The sequence below is a fragment of the Oryza sativa genome, chromosome 8, assembly GCF_034140825.1.
Source record: "Oryza sativa Japonica Group chromosome 8, ASM3414082v1".
Classification (NCBI taxonomy): Eukaryota; Viridiplantae; Streptophyta; class Magnoliopsida; order Poales; family Poaceae; genus Oryza; species Oryza sativa.
In genome coordinates this window covers 5,769,980-5,785,233 of record NC_089042.1, presented here as the reverse complement: position 1 = coordinate 5,785,233, position 15,254 = coordinate 5,769,980, and the positions used below count along the sequence as shown (strand labels likewise).

Below are 15,254 nucleotides of genomic sequence, written 5' to 3'. Positions count from 1 at the left end.
ACCTGTAAAATTTTCCAAAGCTCTTGAAAATACAATCTTGCAAGCGGAATTTAGAGGTACAATCTTGCAAGCGGAATTTAGAGGTTCTAATTTCTCCGAACCCGACGAAGCGGGGGGGGGGGGGGGGGGGGGGATCGGATGTAACTTTTTCTGTACATATCCGTGGATATATAATTTGCCTGATTCCGAGTCCGTATGAGAAAGTTATACCTGTTTTAAGGACACTCGAATGTAAAAGAAAAAAACTCAACAAACCCTTATTTTTTTATAGGATGTAAAAAAAAAAAGCAATGTACTATTTTTTTTTGGTTTTTTTGGACTATAGGAAAAAAAACAATATAGGAAAAAAAACAACGAAGAACATGAAGTCTCTTACCGATATAATCTCGAGTGAATTTGAGGAGAGGGGAGGGAGAACTCGGGACCAGGGGGAGGGGGGCACCACCCTCTCTGGCGCGCTCCTCTTACCACGTCAGTATCTGGCCGCCACGGGACGACGCCAGCTACTCTGGCGCCCCAAAAAGGACCATTTCTCGGATAAGTTTTTTCAGAGGTCTATTTGCAAAATAAGTTTTTCAAAATGACCAAATTGTGAAAAATCCAGTAGCCCGCAATGTGAAAACTTGATTAAACGCAAGGTAATTAGGTTCATATATTAATTTCACTTTCTATTTTGTTTTCTTACTATCCGGTATTCACTCTTTCCAGGATGCAAAAAAGGTGCACCCAACAATCCAACATGCATGATGCTCATCTGAAGCTGGAATTTTATTTGAAAGATTAATGTCTTCAAACAATTGTGGCTTTTTGTTTTTGCGGGGATTCAAACAATTATAGTTGGGTGCATACACCGCAAAGAATCGTGATTCAGGTGTAACCATATAATTTGTGCAAGATTAAATCAAACATGACAGACTCATGACACAGGAGTATATGACTATATGCGAAGATGACGAAATAGAGCTGAAACAGTTAACCAGGAGTATTCATCATTGACTTAGATCACATATTTGGATGTACAAGTGTGTGGTGTGCTCCTGCTTAGCTGGTGGTTAGGCAACTGCTACCAACAAAAAAAAATAAATTTTGCAATTATCTCTTATTAGGATTGGAACAACAAAGTGAAGAAAGGAAGAAAAATAACTGGAAGTTTGTATCACAATTTTCTGTTTAGAGTCTGGATTTTACCACCAACCACTAACTAGTTTCTCTTAGTTTGTCCAGAAATCACTCTGAACTACCTTTACTTGGATCTGTCAGAAATATCATGAACCATCTGGTTATTTATGGCTATAAATACAATGTTGTTATAGTAAGTATTGAATTACATTTTACAAGTGACTTTACTCTACCTCCAAACCCTTTCAGATGGTTGGTGTGCTACTTCACATTTTTGACGACATACCATACATTGCACGTACCCATCGGCCATCGCTCACCCATGATATATAGAATGCAGGATCATGGAAGCAAATGAAAGACAGTGTAAGGAACCATGATCTAACTAGGCAGTAAAAAAAAATCAGTAGGAATGACAGGCAATGGGAATTCATGTTCAATTTAGGCTGGCCAAAATAGAGCAGGTTTTCTTTTACCGTTCAACTGGAGATAACAAAGTAGGACATGTGATTCTGTTGCAGCAGATGCTTGGTGGTGGACCGATAGTGCATGAACTAGCTTTGTGATCTTTGTTCAGCTCTGGTGGCCAAACTCCCAACACAATCTTAGCAAGAGCCATCTAATATTTACTCCATGGCTATGATCACCAGCTTGACACTTCATTCATTGTAAATGCTATATAATTTGATGGTTCTGCATAGTTCAGGGGAATACATAATAAAAGGTCCCCACATCTATTTATTTAGAAAGAGAACTTGATAGAAACAGGATATTGGGAAAAAAAAACTAAGTGGTTGTGATCAAGAAGAACAGGAGGTGATGAATTAGCGGAGTATGTGCTATCAACATTCAAGAGGGCCATCTCTTCAGCAATGTTCTCAGAAAGCTTTCTTCGGGATAGGCTAGCTTGATTGAGAGCTGAAGTTTATATTGTGCTACTATTTAGATATATTTAAGAATGTTCATCAGGGAGATTGAATGAATATTGTGATTGCTTACCGTTCCTATAATTTTTAGTTGGAAAAGATGACGAGCTCAATTAATTGATGAAATCGCTATCTCGAACATTATCCATTTGGTATAAGTAAAAACTGAAAGTTGCATAAAGAACTCCCTAGTTAGGCACTCCGTACAAACAATCTAATAATAATAACCTCAGTTATAAACCTAATCTCTTTCCCCCTCCCCTCAGCTATAATATACTGCCCAGTTTCATTAACAAATATACACAAGAAAAACAATCAGAGCAAAGAAGAACAGACTTTTCCAATCTATACTTGTTGACAGAGTGAAACTAGAAACAAAGAAAACTTTAATAATAGCCTACCAACTAACACTGTAACATCCGTGTTTCGGACCTGCTCATCAGCAGATGCCATACAGTACATGATGAAGCTCATTTCAGGTGAAACCAATCTAGGGATGTTACGCAAACAATGCAAGCTCAAGCATGACACACAAGTAAAACCAACCATTCTGTAGCACTGCCTGAAGCTAGCTGCTTACAATTGGCAGTCACGGTTTCATCATGCCCAGAGGAGCATGAGAAACTTCTGACTAAAACAAACTTTGTTCAAGCATCAGCACACAGCACAACACATGCCCATCAAAGGTTGATGCCCAAGTGGAAGAAATGTGCAGATCGAGGAAAGAAACTAAAATTTACCTAAATAATCGCATAGTTATTTTGTAACATTTCTTGGGCCGAGGTAAGCTCGATCACAACTTTGGACGAGTAATCAGTGTGCTTGAAGTCTAACTTTGTTGGCCATCAGGTCCTTAGAATCTATTAAGAAAAATGTTTTGCAGTCATCAGAAAGCATTTTAACAAAAAGTAAAAGACAAGTAATTTTGTTGCTTACGTAGTGTTTATAGATTTAACAGCTGGAACCACCTAGCTTTTCGCAGCTCATCCCTGGCAATTTTTCTCATTTTTTTCATGTTACGAAGGTCTGCAAGAAACATGTAAAAGCCAACGGCTTATGTTTTAGATTGTCACAACAAGGAACAGATATATAGAGATGGAATAACATAGCACATTTATTTATTTCTTTTTTCAACACACATAGCACATTTATTAGAGCAAAGAAAATTTTGAGATTTAAGTTCTTGCTTGTATCTACCAATTTAAGCATAATTACAACATCGAAACAAGGCCATTTTCTTTTTAGCTTGTAAGGAACATAATATCTTAGATCTAGAAGACTGTAATCGAGTAACATAAAGACTGCAAATACATGGGTAAAAAGGAACATAAGGACATCAGAAAGAATTACTCACAGGTGCTGCCTGTTCGGCGAACAAAAATCTTCTCAAGAGGTAACCCATTAGCACCAAAGAGTTCTGCTAACATATGGACTCTTCCATCATCTTTAGAGCATCTAATATTCACCACTTCAAGATTTTTGCAGGCAAATGATCTTTCCTTTAGTTTGACACCAATATTTACTGCCTCCTTGTTATCGTAGTTCTTTTTTTGCATAAGAACATATTTGTTACCAAACATGTTAAAACTAACCCCCAAAAGAACAATCAAGAAACATCCACCACGTGAATATACGTACCAATTCAAGCTTAAGAAAAAGCCTCTCCAAATTAGGTGTCTCCTGAAGTAAGAAAATTAATCCATCAAACTCAGCAGCCATACACCACTCACCAAGGGATAAGGTCTTCAAGTTGCCAAATGTTGAGCACCTTCTCAGTTCCCTAACCATGACCACCTTCGCAGTGTACACACAAGCAAACTATTTAATACTCTAAATAAATGGAATAATATAAACAACAAATAACCAAATGATATACTGCAAGGATCTAGTTCTTTTCAGTTGCAAATATGTATATTGAACTGTCTTAAGAGTATCACTAAAAATAAACTCCATGCTAATGCATACAGTATCCACTTGAAAATGATGTGTAAAGTACATATTCCAGAAGTTAGAAAGTCTAGGAACCTGTTTATTCACCTACAACATTTAACAATGGACAACAGAAAATCAGAAATTATTCACTTGTTCTGAAATGGTTTGTTTTTCCCAAGTGACTAATAATCCTCGAAGGTTTTCACAATATAATTATAGATCATAAAAAGAGGAATATTTCATATGTCCAGAAATTTAGCTTATTGTATAATATAAATCACGATTATTGATTTCAATGTCATATAAGAGTATTATTTTGTAAGCCGCGCTACTATCCCAGAACTCAGGAACAAATCATTCAATATTGAGATGAAAAGCTTCCCGTGCACACTCCGTGCACACCAACTAGCAAATGTCACAAAAAATTATACAAAAAATTGGGTATTTACTCCTATTAATATTACACATATATACAAAGTATCATATTCAAATTCATTATATTTTAGTCATAACAAAAAAGTGAAAAATCTCCATCAAAAAAAAGTGAAAAATCTGAAAATCTGACAGTTTTAAGGGTAAAAAATGTCAGAATTTTGTCTTTTTTTATTACGGCTAAAATATAATGAATTTGAAGATAAAATTTCACATGTAGGTGTAGTGCTATTCGAAGTAAGTGTACAATTTTTTGTATAATTTTTCGTGACATTTGCTAGTTGGTGTGCACGGAGTGTGCACGGGAAACTAGTGTGCATAGGATATGTTCCCTACTTATAAATATTTGCAGAGTACATAGGCAGTACAAAGGCAAGAGTGAAACAAACCCATTAGCAGAACCATTTCATTTTTTTTATTAGCAAGAATCTTCCCCATTCTGTTCAGTAAGATAGCAAACAGGGATGCAACATTGGCAGGCACACACAATTCTTTGTGATTTTGAGTGCCATCTTTTGAATTGATAAGACGAATAGTACCAAGAAAAGAAACAAGTTTGTTCTACATGTGCTATTTATCATAATCATAACTATTATAATGCAAGTACAGGAAACAAGACTTGATACAAATTTATCAGAAGAAAAAGGTCCTGAAATACCTCCCCTGAATGAGCTAGTAACTCCAAGCTTCTGGCATTCGAAAGGCTGCAAAGCAAATCCTGGCCACTGAAAGAATTGGCAAGCTTGCAAGTGTCATGATAACTACTGCAGCATTCACTGTCATGGCAGTGGCTATACTTTCCATCTCTACATTCATTTGCTATCTGACTATATTCATATATATCGTCATCACTGTCAATATCAGAGCCATAATTGTATTCATCAACCAAATTACCATCACCACATGCATCACTATTAGTAACCATTTTATCATAATGATCTGATATAGTCTTATTGTCATCCTCATCATCGCTGCTTCCCCTTTCATCCTCATGGAGGAAATCGTCACGGCACAAGAAAGAGTCATCAAGTACGATAGTGGCGGCAACCAGTGAGCTCAGGTTTTTGAACAAGGGAACACGATGGTATGGGGTGATGCAGCATAGCAACTCAAGGTTTGGAGCACAGATCGAGAGGTCCACAGTGATCAAGCATTTGACCATCCTCAGTTTCTTCAGTGAGACGGACGAAATCTCGCCGCCATTAACCGGGCAATTGTTAAGCTCTAGCTCTGTAAGGGAAGTGCACCGAGAAGAGAGCTGTCTGGGGATCTTCCAATCAAGATTGACGTTCGACAGCTTCAAGATCTTGAGGCGTTGAGAGACAAAGGCAGTGTGCTCCAACACCAGGTCGTCGTCCTCGCGGTGCCCGTTAAGGTGAATGACTCGAGCATTGCGTTTGATCGCAGAAGAGATCCACATGTTGACATCATCATTGTCATACATCTCGGCATATTCCTCCCCGTTGCTCGACCGCAGCCGGAGCGTGTCAACCGGTGCGGAAACCTCCCGCGCCAGCAACAGGCGGTACACGAACCTGCCGAAGTCCTCCGGCGGGTCGCTGTCGCGGCCGGGACCCCGCTCGCGGCGAGAGCTCGGAGCGCGGATGTCAACGCACGGCGCGGAGGCCCAGGTGTGGCGCCAGCGGCGCGAGAGCACGCAGGTGCGCACCACCTCCCACGCCTTGAGGAACGACATGACGTGGTGCAGGAGCGCGTCCGGGAGGGCGCTGAGTCGGTCGACGGTGGCGGCGCCGCGGGGCTTCCCCTTGTGCACTTGGTGGCGCCGCACCCACCGCGCGGTGGTGGTGGTCCTCCTCCGAGGCATTTGGCCGAACGCGTGGGCGGCACGGACCGGCGCGCTGGGCCCTGGCTTCCCCGTCGGCTCCGCCCCGCCACGAGGCACCGGCCACCCGGTGGTGTTTCTCCGGGACATTCCGTCGAGCGGGTGGCCTGCACGAACGAGACAGCCAAGAAAAGCGAGACGAGATCAAGATTTCTCTGCAGCGGGGCAAGAGACCGACCAGTGGCGCGCTGCGATGATCGGAGCGGAGGAGATGACCTACCGGAGGAGATCGCCGGCGCGGCGGCGGAGTGGTCCGAGGCTTTGAGCTGCGACCTCAGTCCGAGGCTTGCTTCTTCCGGTGGATGGGCATTCCCCTCCACCAAAAAGTAGACAGCCTTTGGTAAAGGAAATGTGACCACAGTACCACACCTGGTTTAGTTCTAAACTTTTTCTTCGAACTTCCGACTTTTCCATCACATTAAAATTTTCCTACACATATAAACTTTCAACGTTTCCATCATATCGTTCCAATTTCAACCAAACTTTTAATTTTGGCGTGAACTAAACACACACCCTTCTGTGTTCTGTACTCGATGTTCTCAACTTCACCTATTAGTTTTTCGGATACACGCTTACCAAACTGCAATTTGACAAAAATAAATTCTATAGAATTATTTTTTAAAAAAAAACATATTAATCTATTTTTTTACAAAAATAATACTTAATTGATAATGTACTAATGAGTCACTCTATTTTATGCACGTGAGGGATTTGTTCCTAACTTTGTTTGCCGAACAAAGCCCCTTAGGTTGTGTTTGGCTCCATGAGTTGAGAACTAATCTTTCGCGCATGTAAAACAGAGTTATTTATTAACACGTGATTAATTAAGTGCTAGCTATTTTAAAAAAGGATTAATATGATTTTTAAAGTAACTTTTATATAGAAAAAATTTATAAAAAACACACCTAGCAGTTAAGGAAACATGCGCGTCAAAAGTGAGAACGCAAAGGTTAGAAAAGCTGATAACAGAACACAACCTAAGATAGTAGAGAAAAACGGTGATGTTGCAGGCAGTATTTGAATTGCAAGCGACCTGAATCTAGCTTCAAAGCCATTCATATGGTTGGTGTGTTATTATACTTTTCCTTTACATGCCATATATTGTACGTCCACATTATTGCATCACAAAAAATAGAAGGCCAGATCTCGTAATAAGTCACACTGGTGGAGAAGTACTTTTTAGTCCCGGTTCATAACCCCCTGTAGTCCCGGTTTTCAAACCGGAACTACCAATCCGGGACTAAAGATCGCTATCTTTAGTCCCTGTCCCGGGTGAAAAACCAGGGACTAAAGATCGATCTTTAGTCCCTGTTGATAACACCAACTGGGACTAAAGAAGAGAGGGTAGCGGCAGTCCAGCTGGTCTTTTTTTTCTTTTTTATTTTGTCCCGAATCGAGTGGTATGCATATCGTCAAATCAAACCCCAAATCCACATCACAACTCCACAACACGATTCACAGATTCATCACAAATTCATTCATAATATCCATTCACATATTCATTCACAACATCACAAATATATTCACAATATTGATTCACAGGTTCATTGACAACATCGAGCCACATACTCATTCACAACATCACAGATTCATTCACAATATCGATTCATAGATTCATTCACAGATCAAAACATCTAAACCACAAATAAAAAAAATAAAAAAAATCGACTCACCGGCCTGTTAACGACCAAATTTGGTAATTTCAGTATCAGAGATGAAGATAAAACCGAAGCGGAATCCAAGGATGGATCGTTCCGGAAACAGAGCAATAATCGGCTAAAACCCGAATCGGCTACGACCAGAATCGGCAGAGTTCGAGTCGGACAAGGTTAGCCGATTAAGCCGATTCCGACAATATGACTCGATACACGACATCGGGTTAGGTTGAAGTGCTTCGTATGGATTGCCATGCACGGATTGAGTCCTGGAAAGGCAATTGTATCTATTAATTAGGATATTTTATGTAATTTCGCTAGAGATAAGCTTGGGCAAAAGTCTGTCGCAAAGACTTATGGTATCTTAGAGTTTGTTAGAGATAAGAGTCGTGTCTGACAAGGACATATTTTGTATTTCGGTTATAAATATGACCCGAACCCATGTAATTAAACAACAGATGTTCAATACAATCTCGGCGCATCGCCACCCTTTTACTTTCGTTTACTTTCGACGAGTTCTTGCTTTCGGGTTGAGCTGTATCAGTTTCGATCTTCAACTAGAGGTAAAACTTGTTATGGCGGCTTGCGTTCTCGGGATTAGTGCTTCCATCTTTATGATACTCTAATCTTGTTTATGTAATTCGTCGAGTTATCATATATCCTATATAATCTTTGACAATATCGTTATTTAACCTTCAATCGACTAACATCTATCATTGGAAGGCAGCCGATTAGGTTAAATCCCAACGTTGACTTAGATTATATAGAGTATCCACCACTCTATGAAACAACCAGCGGCTTGATTGTCTAGATATTGTCATTCTTTTCATACTTATAGCTGCATCAGTTAAGTTTGATCTTATAAGTCGTGATTAGAATCTCAACCTCTAGCCTGCTTTCTGGTTGCCGATTAGGGTAGTATCGGGGTTTCAGCCGATCTTACATGATTTAACTCCTTTATGTATTATATGCTCGATTGACATGTTAAATCCGCCCTTTATATTAATATCTTGTCACGTTTAGGTATATTAAGCTTTCTGTTTGATATATTTTGCTTGCTTTAATATCTTAATATAAAGTGGTATCGGAGTATTAGCCGATACATGCTAGATCTATCTGATCGGCTATGCTATGAATGGTTATAATCTCCTTGTTAATATATATTTCGATCTAAGTGATTTATACTGTCTCGGCATGGCGACCGATCTATCCCAATCACTTGATTTAAGTATATATCGACAGAAGCATTATATGCTATTAATATCTTCAGCCGATCGAATAAATTTAGTTCTTTCTTACTTATTTATGACTGCCGATTGAATCAAACATGACATCGGCTTAAAGATAAATGATACGTCATCGGCGACTGGCCGATTGGCTATCGTTTATGGATTTAACCGCTATTTTCCTGTCTTTATTTCTTGTTGATTGCAGGATCAAATCAACTGGCATGCTCACGAACCTAAAGGCAAGATTTTTGGACCTGCACTAAAGTTAAGCAGATCTTCCAGGCCTTATGTTTTTCGCATCAACATGGCCGGCCTCCCATCCCGCCGCCGGCCAGCCACCCATCCCGCCGCTTCCCCTCCGGCCGGATCTGGGGGAGGGGAGGGTGAGGCCGCCGGCGACCGGCCTCCATCCCGCCGGCCCGCGCCCGACCTCCATCCCGCCGCCGCCGGCTGCCTCTGCAAAGGGAGGAGGGGGAGCGGAGGAGGAGAGGGGGTGAGAGAAGAGCAAGGGGAGAGGATGGAAGGAGAAGGATGGAGAGGATGGAGATAAGGAAGGAGAAGAAAAAGAGATAAGGATGGGAGATGGAGAGAGAGAGGCTACGCATGCGCTTGTGCGCGGGCTGGTGCATGCGCTTTCTTCCCGGTTGATGTTATCAACCGGGATTAAAGATCCCCGGGATCTTTAGTCCGGTTGGTGTTACCAACCAGGACTAAAGATCAAATATGCCCGCTATAGCCACCAACCGGGACTATTGTGGATTTTCGGCCGACCGACCAAAGATGGTTTCTCCACCAGTGTCGGTACAATGGAAGCAAATGAAAGACAATGGAAGTAACAATGCTCCATATCTAGACAGCAAAAGGCTCAGTAGGAATGACAGGATAGGAGGAGAATTCATCATGTTCAGGATAGATCGACCTAGAAAGAGCAGAGGCTTTTGTTCAGAGTCTGCTGCGGATAACACAACACAACAAAGCACTACAGTTGCATCGTTACGGATGCTGGGTGGTACAGTTGGGAATCTTTAGATCGAGCTACTGCAGAGGAGTACTTCTCTGCATCACCTCGAATTATTGTCATTCCACAGCATTTAACGGGAAATTCCTTAATAATCTCCACCGGACACCTTCTCTGTCTCTCACTCACTCACTAACAAAAACTTGTACATTAAGATACAAAATTGGAGCGAAAGAATAACCTATTTCGTAGCTATTCTACTTGACAGAGTGCAACCACGCAACAATGAAAACTTTGAAACCAACCTATGGATTTTATGCAAACAGCCAGTTCACAGAAACGATTCTATGCCAACAACGCAAGCTCAAGCATGACACGCAAGGAGGATCAACCATTCTGTAGCACTAACTGAAGCTGTTTACTATTGGCAGTCTAGCCGCAGCATCAGAGATATTCCAAAAGCCATTCACGGTTTCATAATGCCCAAAGGATGATGGAGAAGCTTCTAAGCCAGAGTCAAGACAAACTTTGGTCAAGCATCAGCAAACACCACACATGCCCATCAAAAGTGGATGCTCAAGTGGAAGAATGTGCAGATCGAGGAGAATACTAAAATTTACCTAAATAATTACATAGTTACTCCTTTACTCAAAAATTCTTCGTCTCAACCTCTCAGGTAAGCTCGATCACAGCTTTGGATGAGTAAGCAGTATGCTTGTAGTCGAACTTTGTTTGCATCAGGCCCTTAGAATCTATAAAAAGAATTTTTTTTTTTGCACTCATCAGATTGATTTGAACAATTAATTGAATGTCTGCATAAATTCTCTGCTTCCATGGTGTTTATAGGCATTACAGAACGTACTCCCCAGCTTCTCATAGCTCATCCCTGGCCATTTCCCTTATAATTTTCATGCTACGGAGGTCTGTAAGAAATATCAAAGAGCCAATGGCTTATGATTTAAGATTATCACACGGAACAAAAATATAGAGGTAGAATAACAGAGCATGCTGACTGGAGGAAAGCTATAAGGCATTACTTGTTGCTTGTATTTGACCATTTAAACATAGTATTCAATAACAAGGTAATTTTTGGTTTAATTAGTAAAGAACAATTAGATCCGGAAGAATGTAATCAAATAACATAAATGTTGTGAACTGAGAGTACAAATTGATAGGCAAAAAATTACTCACAGGTGCTGCCTGTCCTGCGGACATAAATCTTCTCAATGGGTAACCCATTAGCAACAAAGATTTCTGCTAACATATGGACTCTTTCATCATCTTTAGAGCATCTGATATTCACCACTTCAAGATTTTTGCAGGCAAACGATCTTTCCTTTAGTTCGAAACCAATATTTATTGCCTCCTTGTTACTATAGCTCTTTTTGAAGAACAAAATATTTATTACTAAACATGTTAAAACTAACCCCAAAACAGGAATCAAGAAACATCCAGCAACTATATAAATATACATACCAATTCAAGCTTAAGAAAAAGCATCTCCAAATTAGGTGACTCCTGAAGTAAGAAAATTAATCCATCAAACTCAGCAGCCATACACCACTCTCCAAGGGATAAAGTCTTCAAGTTGCCAAATGTTGAGCACCTTCTCAGTTCCCTAACCATGACCACCTTCGCAGTGTACACGCAAGCAAAATATTTAATACTCTAAATAAATGGAATAATATAAACAACAAATAACCAAATGATATACTGCCAGGAATTAGTACCATTCAGTAGCAAATATGTACATTGAACTGTCTTACGAGTATCATTAAGATATGCAAAGAATAAACTCCATGCTAATGCATACAGTATCCACTTGAAAATAATATATAAAGTACATATTCCAGAAGTTACAAAGTCTAGGACCCAGGTTATTCACCTACAACATTTAGCAATGGACATCCGAAAATCTGAAATTATTCACTTGTTATGAAAAAGTTTGTTTTTCCCAAGTGAACCATAATCCTCAAAAGGTTTCTACAATATTATTAAAGTATCAAAGTGTCGAATTATAGACCTGGATGGAAAAGAGGAATAAATCGTATGTCAAGAAATTTAGCTTATTCCATACAAATAAAAATTATAATTATTGATTTCAATGTCATATAGGAGTATTATTTTGTAGGTATCCCAGAACTCAATATTGAGATTGAAAGCTTACTTACAAATATTTACAAAGTACAGGAGCAGTACAAAGGCAATATTAAATCAAATCCATTAGCAGGACCATTTTTTATTTTTATTAGCAAGAATCTTCCCCATTCTGTTCAGTAAGATAGCAAACAGGGATGCAACATGGCAGTCACACAATTATTTGTGATTTTGAGTGTCACCTTTTGAGTTGATAAGAGGAATAGTACTAAGAAAAAAAACAAGATAGTTCTACGTTTGCTATTTATCATAAGTATTAGAATGCAAATACAGAAGACAAGGACTAGATACAAATTTATCAGAAGAAAAAGGTTCTGAAATACCTCCCCTGAATGAGCTAATAACTCCAAGCTTCTAGCACTCGAAAGGCTGCGAAGTAAATACTTGCCACTGAAAGAATCAGCAAGCTTGCATGTCTCATAATAACTACCACGCCGTTTGCTGTCATGGCAGTAGCCATACCGTCCACCTCTACATTCATGTGCTATCTGACTATATTCATGTAGATCGTCATCGCTGTCAATATCAGAGCCATAATTGTAATCATCAACCAAATTACCATGACGGCTGTTCAGATATTCATCATATAGGATGTCATCGTTGTCATCATCATCATAGGCATCACTATCAGCATCCATTTTACTATCACAATGATCTGATGTAGTCTTATTGTCATCCTCATCATCACTGGTTTCCTCTTCAACCTCATAGAGGAATTCATCACGGCGTAAGAAAGAGTCATCAAGCATGATAGTGGCGGCAACCAGTGAGCTCAGGTTTTCGAACAAGGGAACATGATAATATGGGGTGATGCAGCATAGCAACTCAAGGTTTGGAGCACAGATCGAGAGGTCCATAGTGATCGAGCACTTGACCATCGTCAGTTTCTTCAGCGAGACAGACAGAATCTCACCACCATTAACTGGACAGTTGTTAAGCTCCAGGTCTTCCAGAGAAGTGCACTGAGAAGAGAGCTGCTTGAGGATCTTGCCATCAAGTTTGATGTGCGACAGCTTCAAGATCTTGAGGTGGTGAGAGACAAAAGCAGTGTGCTCCAGCACCAGTTCATCCTTGCGATGCCCATTAAGGTGAATGACTCGAACATTGCGTTTGATTGCAGAACATATCCAGATATTGACATCATCATTGTCATAGGTCTCGGCATATTCTTCCCCGTTGCTCGACCGTAGCCGGAGCGTATCCACAGGGGCCGACACCTCCCGCGCCAGCAACAGGCGGTACACGAACCTGCCGAAGTCCTCCGGTGGGGCGCCGTCGCGGCCGGAGCCCCGCAGGCGGATGTCGACGCACGGCGCGGAGGCCCAGAGGTCGCGCCAGCGGCGGGAGAGCACGCAGGTGCGCACCACCTCCCACGCCTTGAGGAACGACATGACGTGGTGCAGGAGCGTGTCCGGGAGGGCGCTGAGTCGGTCGACGGGGGCGGCGGCGTGGCCTGAGCCACCGGGCTCCCCCTTCTGCCCTTGTCGCGGCACCCACCGCGCGGTGGTGGTGGTGGTCCTCCTCCGAGGCATTTGGCCGAGCGCGTGGGATGCACGACCCGGCGCGCCGGTACCAGACCTCCCCGCCGGCTCCGGCCGGTCACGCGGCACCCACCGCGCGGTGGTGGTCCTCCGGGACATTCCGTCGAGCAGGTGGCCTGCACGAACGAGACAGCACAGAAAACCAAGCCGATGTCAAGATTTTCTGGAGCGGAAACCCAGCAAGAGAGCGAACCACTTGCGAATTGCGATCATCGGAGCGGAGGAGATGACCTTCCGGGAGAGACCGCGCGGCGCGGCTCGGCGCGGCGCGGCGGCGGAGTGGTTCTTGCTGCCTCAGTCTTACGGGAGGCGGCGGCCGCTCCCCCTCTCCGGCAGATGGGCATTTCCACACAAACCTTAATATGGGCGGGCCGCTACAGGTGGTGGGCCCTTTGCTCTGGGCTTGAAAGATTACTTGGGCCGTCCGTCACCGCGTGGCTCAAATACTCTAGCCTATATAGGAACGGATTTGCTTATAAACTTCTGCAAGTTTTTTTTCTCCCAAAACTTTCAGATTTGTGACTACCGGATCATCTCGAGATTTGTGCACGAAGGAAAAAAAATGCTGGAAAATTTTTTTCACACATGTCATGCGTAAGATCCCGGTACCAGCTAACCAAACCATAATTGAATGCAAGTTTTATATAAGTTAATTACAGTACAGTTTCAATGCAGTCATAGTGCAGTTACAATATAATTACATTTCAGTTATACTATAGTTACATTTGAAAATTTTTGACTCAAAAAACTTACGGCAGGCTTTTAGAAACTCCCATAGAGGAATAAGTCCGATTTAAGTCCCTCAAATATAGGTCTTAACCTCAACTAGTTTGAAACCCTCGGCTGTTTGGATGATTGTATTCGCTAACGTGGCTCTTTGATCTGATCAAACCAGCTGAGTCAGCAAGCGGGACCCATATATTATTGACTCTTCTTCTCCCCTCTTTATTTTCTCTTTGTTCTCCTCTCTCTTCCCAGCGGTGCGGGGTGGCCGACACACCCGTCACAAACAAGGCAACGGGTGGTGTAGCGACCATCAAGCCGTAGTTCCACTACCGTCTTGCACGTGCTACCATCACCCCTCACCTTCCTACTCCTCAACCCTTCCGCCATCCCGACCCTTGATTCCACGCCCTGTTCCCTCCACATGTCCTCCTCCTCCCCATCCACCACTACCTAAGGCTCCTCCTCCTCCCCATCCACCACTACCTAAGGCGACGCCACCTAGGAGAAGAAGGTGCCAGCCTCAGCATGCATTAGGCTCTACCAATGTTTTGGTATGTACTAAACCAAACAAGTCTTGGGTCTATTTTCCCTCCCTCATCTCTTACTCTGATTGAATCGTCTCTGTTATGTGCAAAACCAGGTATAACGTCTCCCCATCTTCAAAAAATGGTAAAAAATCACTGAAGTAGTCGATTTTCACCGGTTTTCAAAGAAGAGATAGTCATTATACCTGGTT

The 15,254-nt window shown here is 41.8% G+C and overlaps 2 protein-coding genes across 3 annotated transcripts; both read right to left on the bottom strand.

Moving 5' to 3' along the window:
- Positions 1-964: 964 nt before the first annotated feature.
- On the bottom strand, positions 965-6,570 carry LOC4344892 (putative F-box/LRR-repeat protein At3g59170). 2 transcript variants are annotated; one of them, XR_001547909.3, is made up of 8 exons: positions 6,473-6,570; positions 5,068-6,359; positions 3,684-3,839; positions 3,400-3,589; positions 2,982-3,071; positions 2,786-2,905; positions 1,353-1,812; positions 965-1,253 (listed from the first exon to the last, which is right to left on the bottom strand). XR_001547909.3 is itself a non-coding variant. In XM_015792837.3 (6 exons), the coding sequence occupies exons 2-5, from the start codon at positions 6,340-6,342 to the stop codon at positions 2,989-2,991; spliced, it is 1,704 nt and encodes a 567-aa protein (XP_015648323.1). In that variant the 5' UTR covers positions 6,343-6,359; positions 6,473-6,570; the 3' UTR covers positions 2,415-2,905; positions 2,982-2,988. The 2 variants fall into 2 exon arrangements, 1 of the variants encoding a protein (XP_015648323.1); XM_015792837.3 differs by lacking the exons at positions 965-1,253; positions 1,353-1,812 and having other exon boundaries at positions 2,415-2,905.
- A 3,977-nt stretch (positions 6,571-10,547) lies between these two features.
- LOC9266587 (uncharacterized) lies at positions 10,548-14,126 on the bottom strand. Its single transcript, XM_015792912.3, has 5 exons — positions 14,024-14,126; positions 12,575-13,908; positions 11,571-11,726; positions 11,286-11,475; positions 10,548-11,017 (listed from the first exon to the last, which is right to left on the bottom strand). The coding sequence occupies exons 2-5, from the start codon at positions 13,889-13,891 to the stop codon at positions 10,968-10,970; spliced, it is 1,713 nt and encodes a 570-aa protein (XP_015648398.1). The 5' UTR covers positions 13,892-13,908; positions 14,024-14,126; the 3' UTR covers positions 10,548-10,967.
- Between the last annotated feature and the right edge of the window lie 1,128 nt (positions 14,127-15,254).

What these genes read in the sequence shown, in the direction of transcription:
- LOC4344892 (XM_015792837.3), bottom strand. Translation starts at nt 6,342, where the DNA reads ATGTCCCGGAGAAACACCACCGGGTGGCCGGTGCCTCGTGGCGGGGCG. An exon ending in TTTTTCTTAAGCTTGAATTG is followed by an intron (nt 3,590 to 3,683) that starts GTACGTATATTC and finishes ATGCAAAAAAAG; the next exon opens with AACTACGATAACAAGGAGGC. An exon ending in TCGCCGAACAGGCAGCACCT is followed by an intron (nt 3,072 to 3,399) that starts GTGAGTAATTCT and finishes TGTTTCTTGCAG; the next exon opens with ACCTTCGTAACATGAAAAAA.
- LOC9266587 (XM_015792912.3), bottom strand. Translation starts at nt 13,891, where the DNA reads ATGTCCCGGAGGACCACCACCGCGCGGTGGGTGCCGCGTGACCGGCCG. An exon ending in TATTAGCTCATTCAGGGGAG is followed by an intron (nt 11,727 to 12,574) that starts GTATTTCAGAAC and finishes TACACTGCGAAG; the next exon opens with GTGGTCATGGTTAGGGAACT. An exon ending in CCGCAGGACAGGCAGCACCT is followed by an intron (nt 11,018 to 11,285) that starts GTGAGTAATTTT and finishes TATTTCTTACAG; the next exon opens with ACCTCCGTAGCATGAAAATT.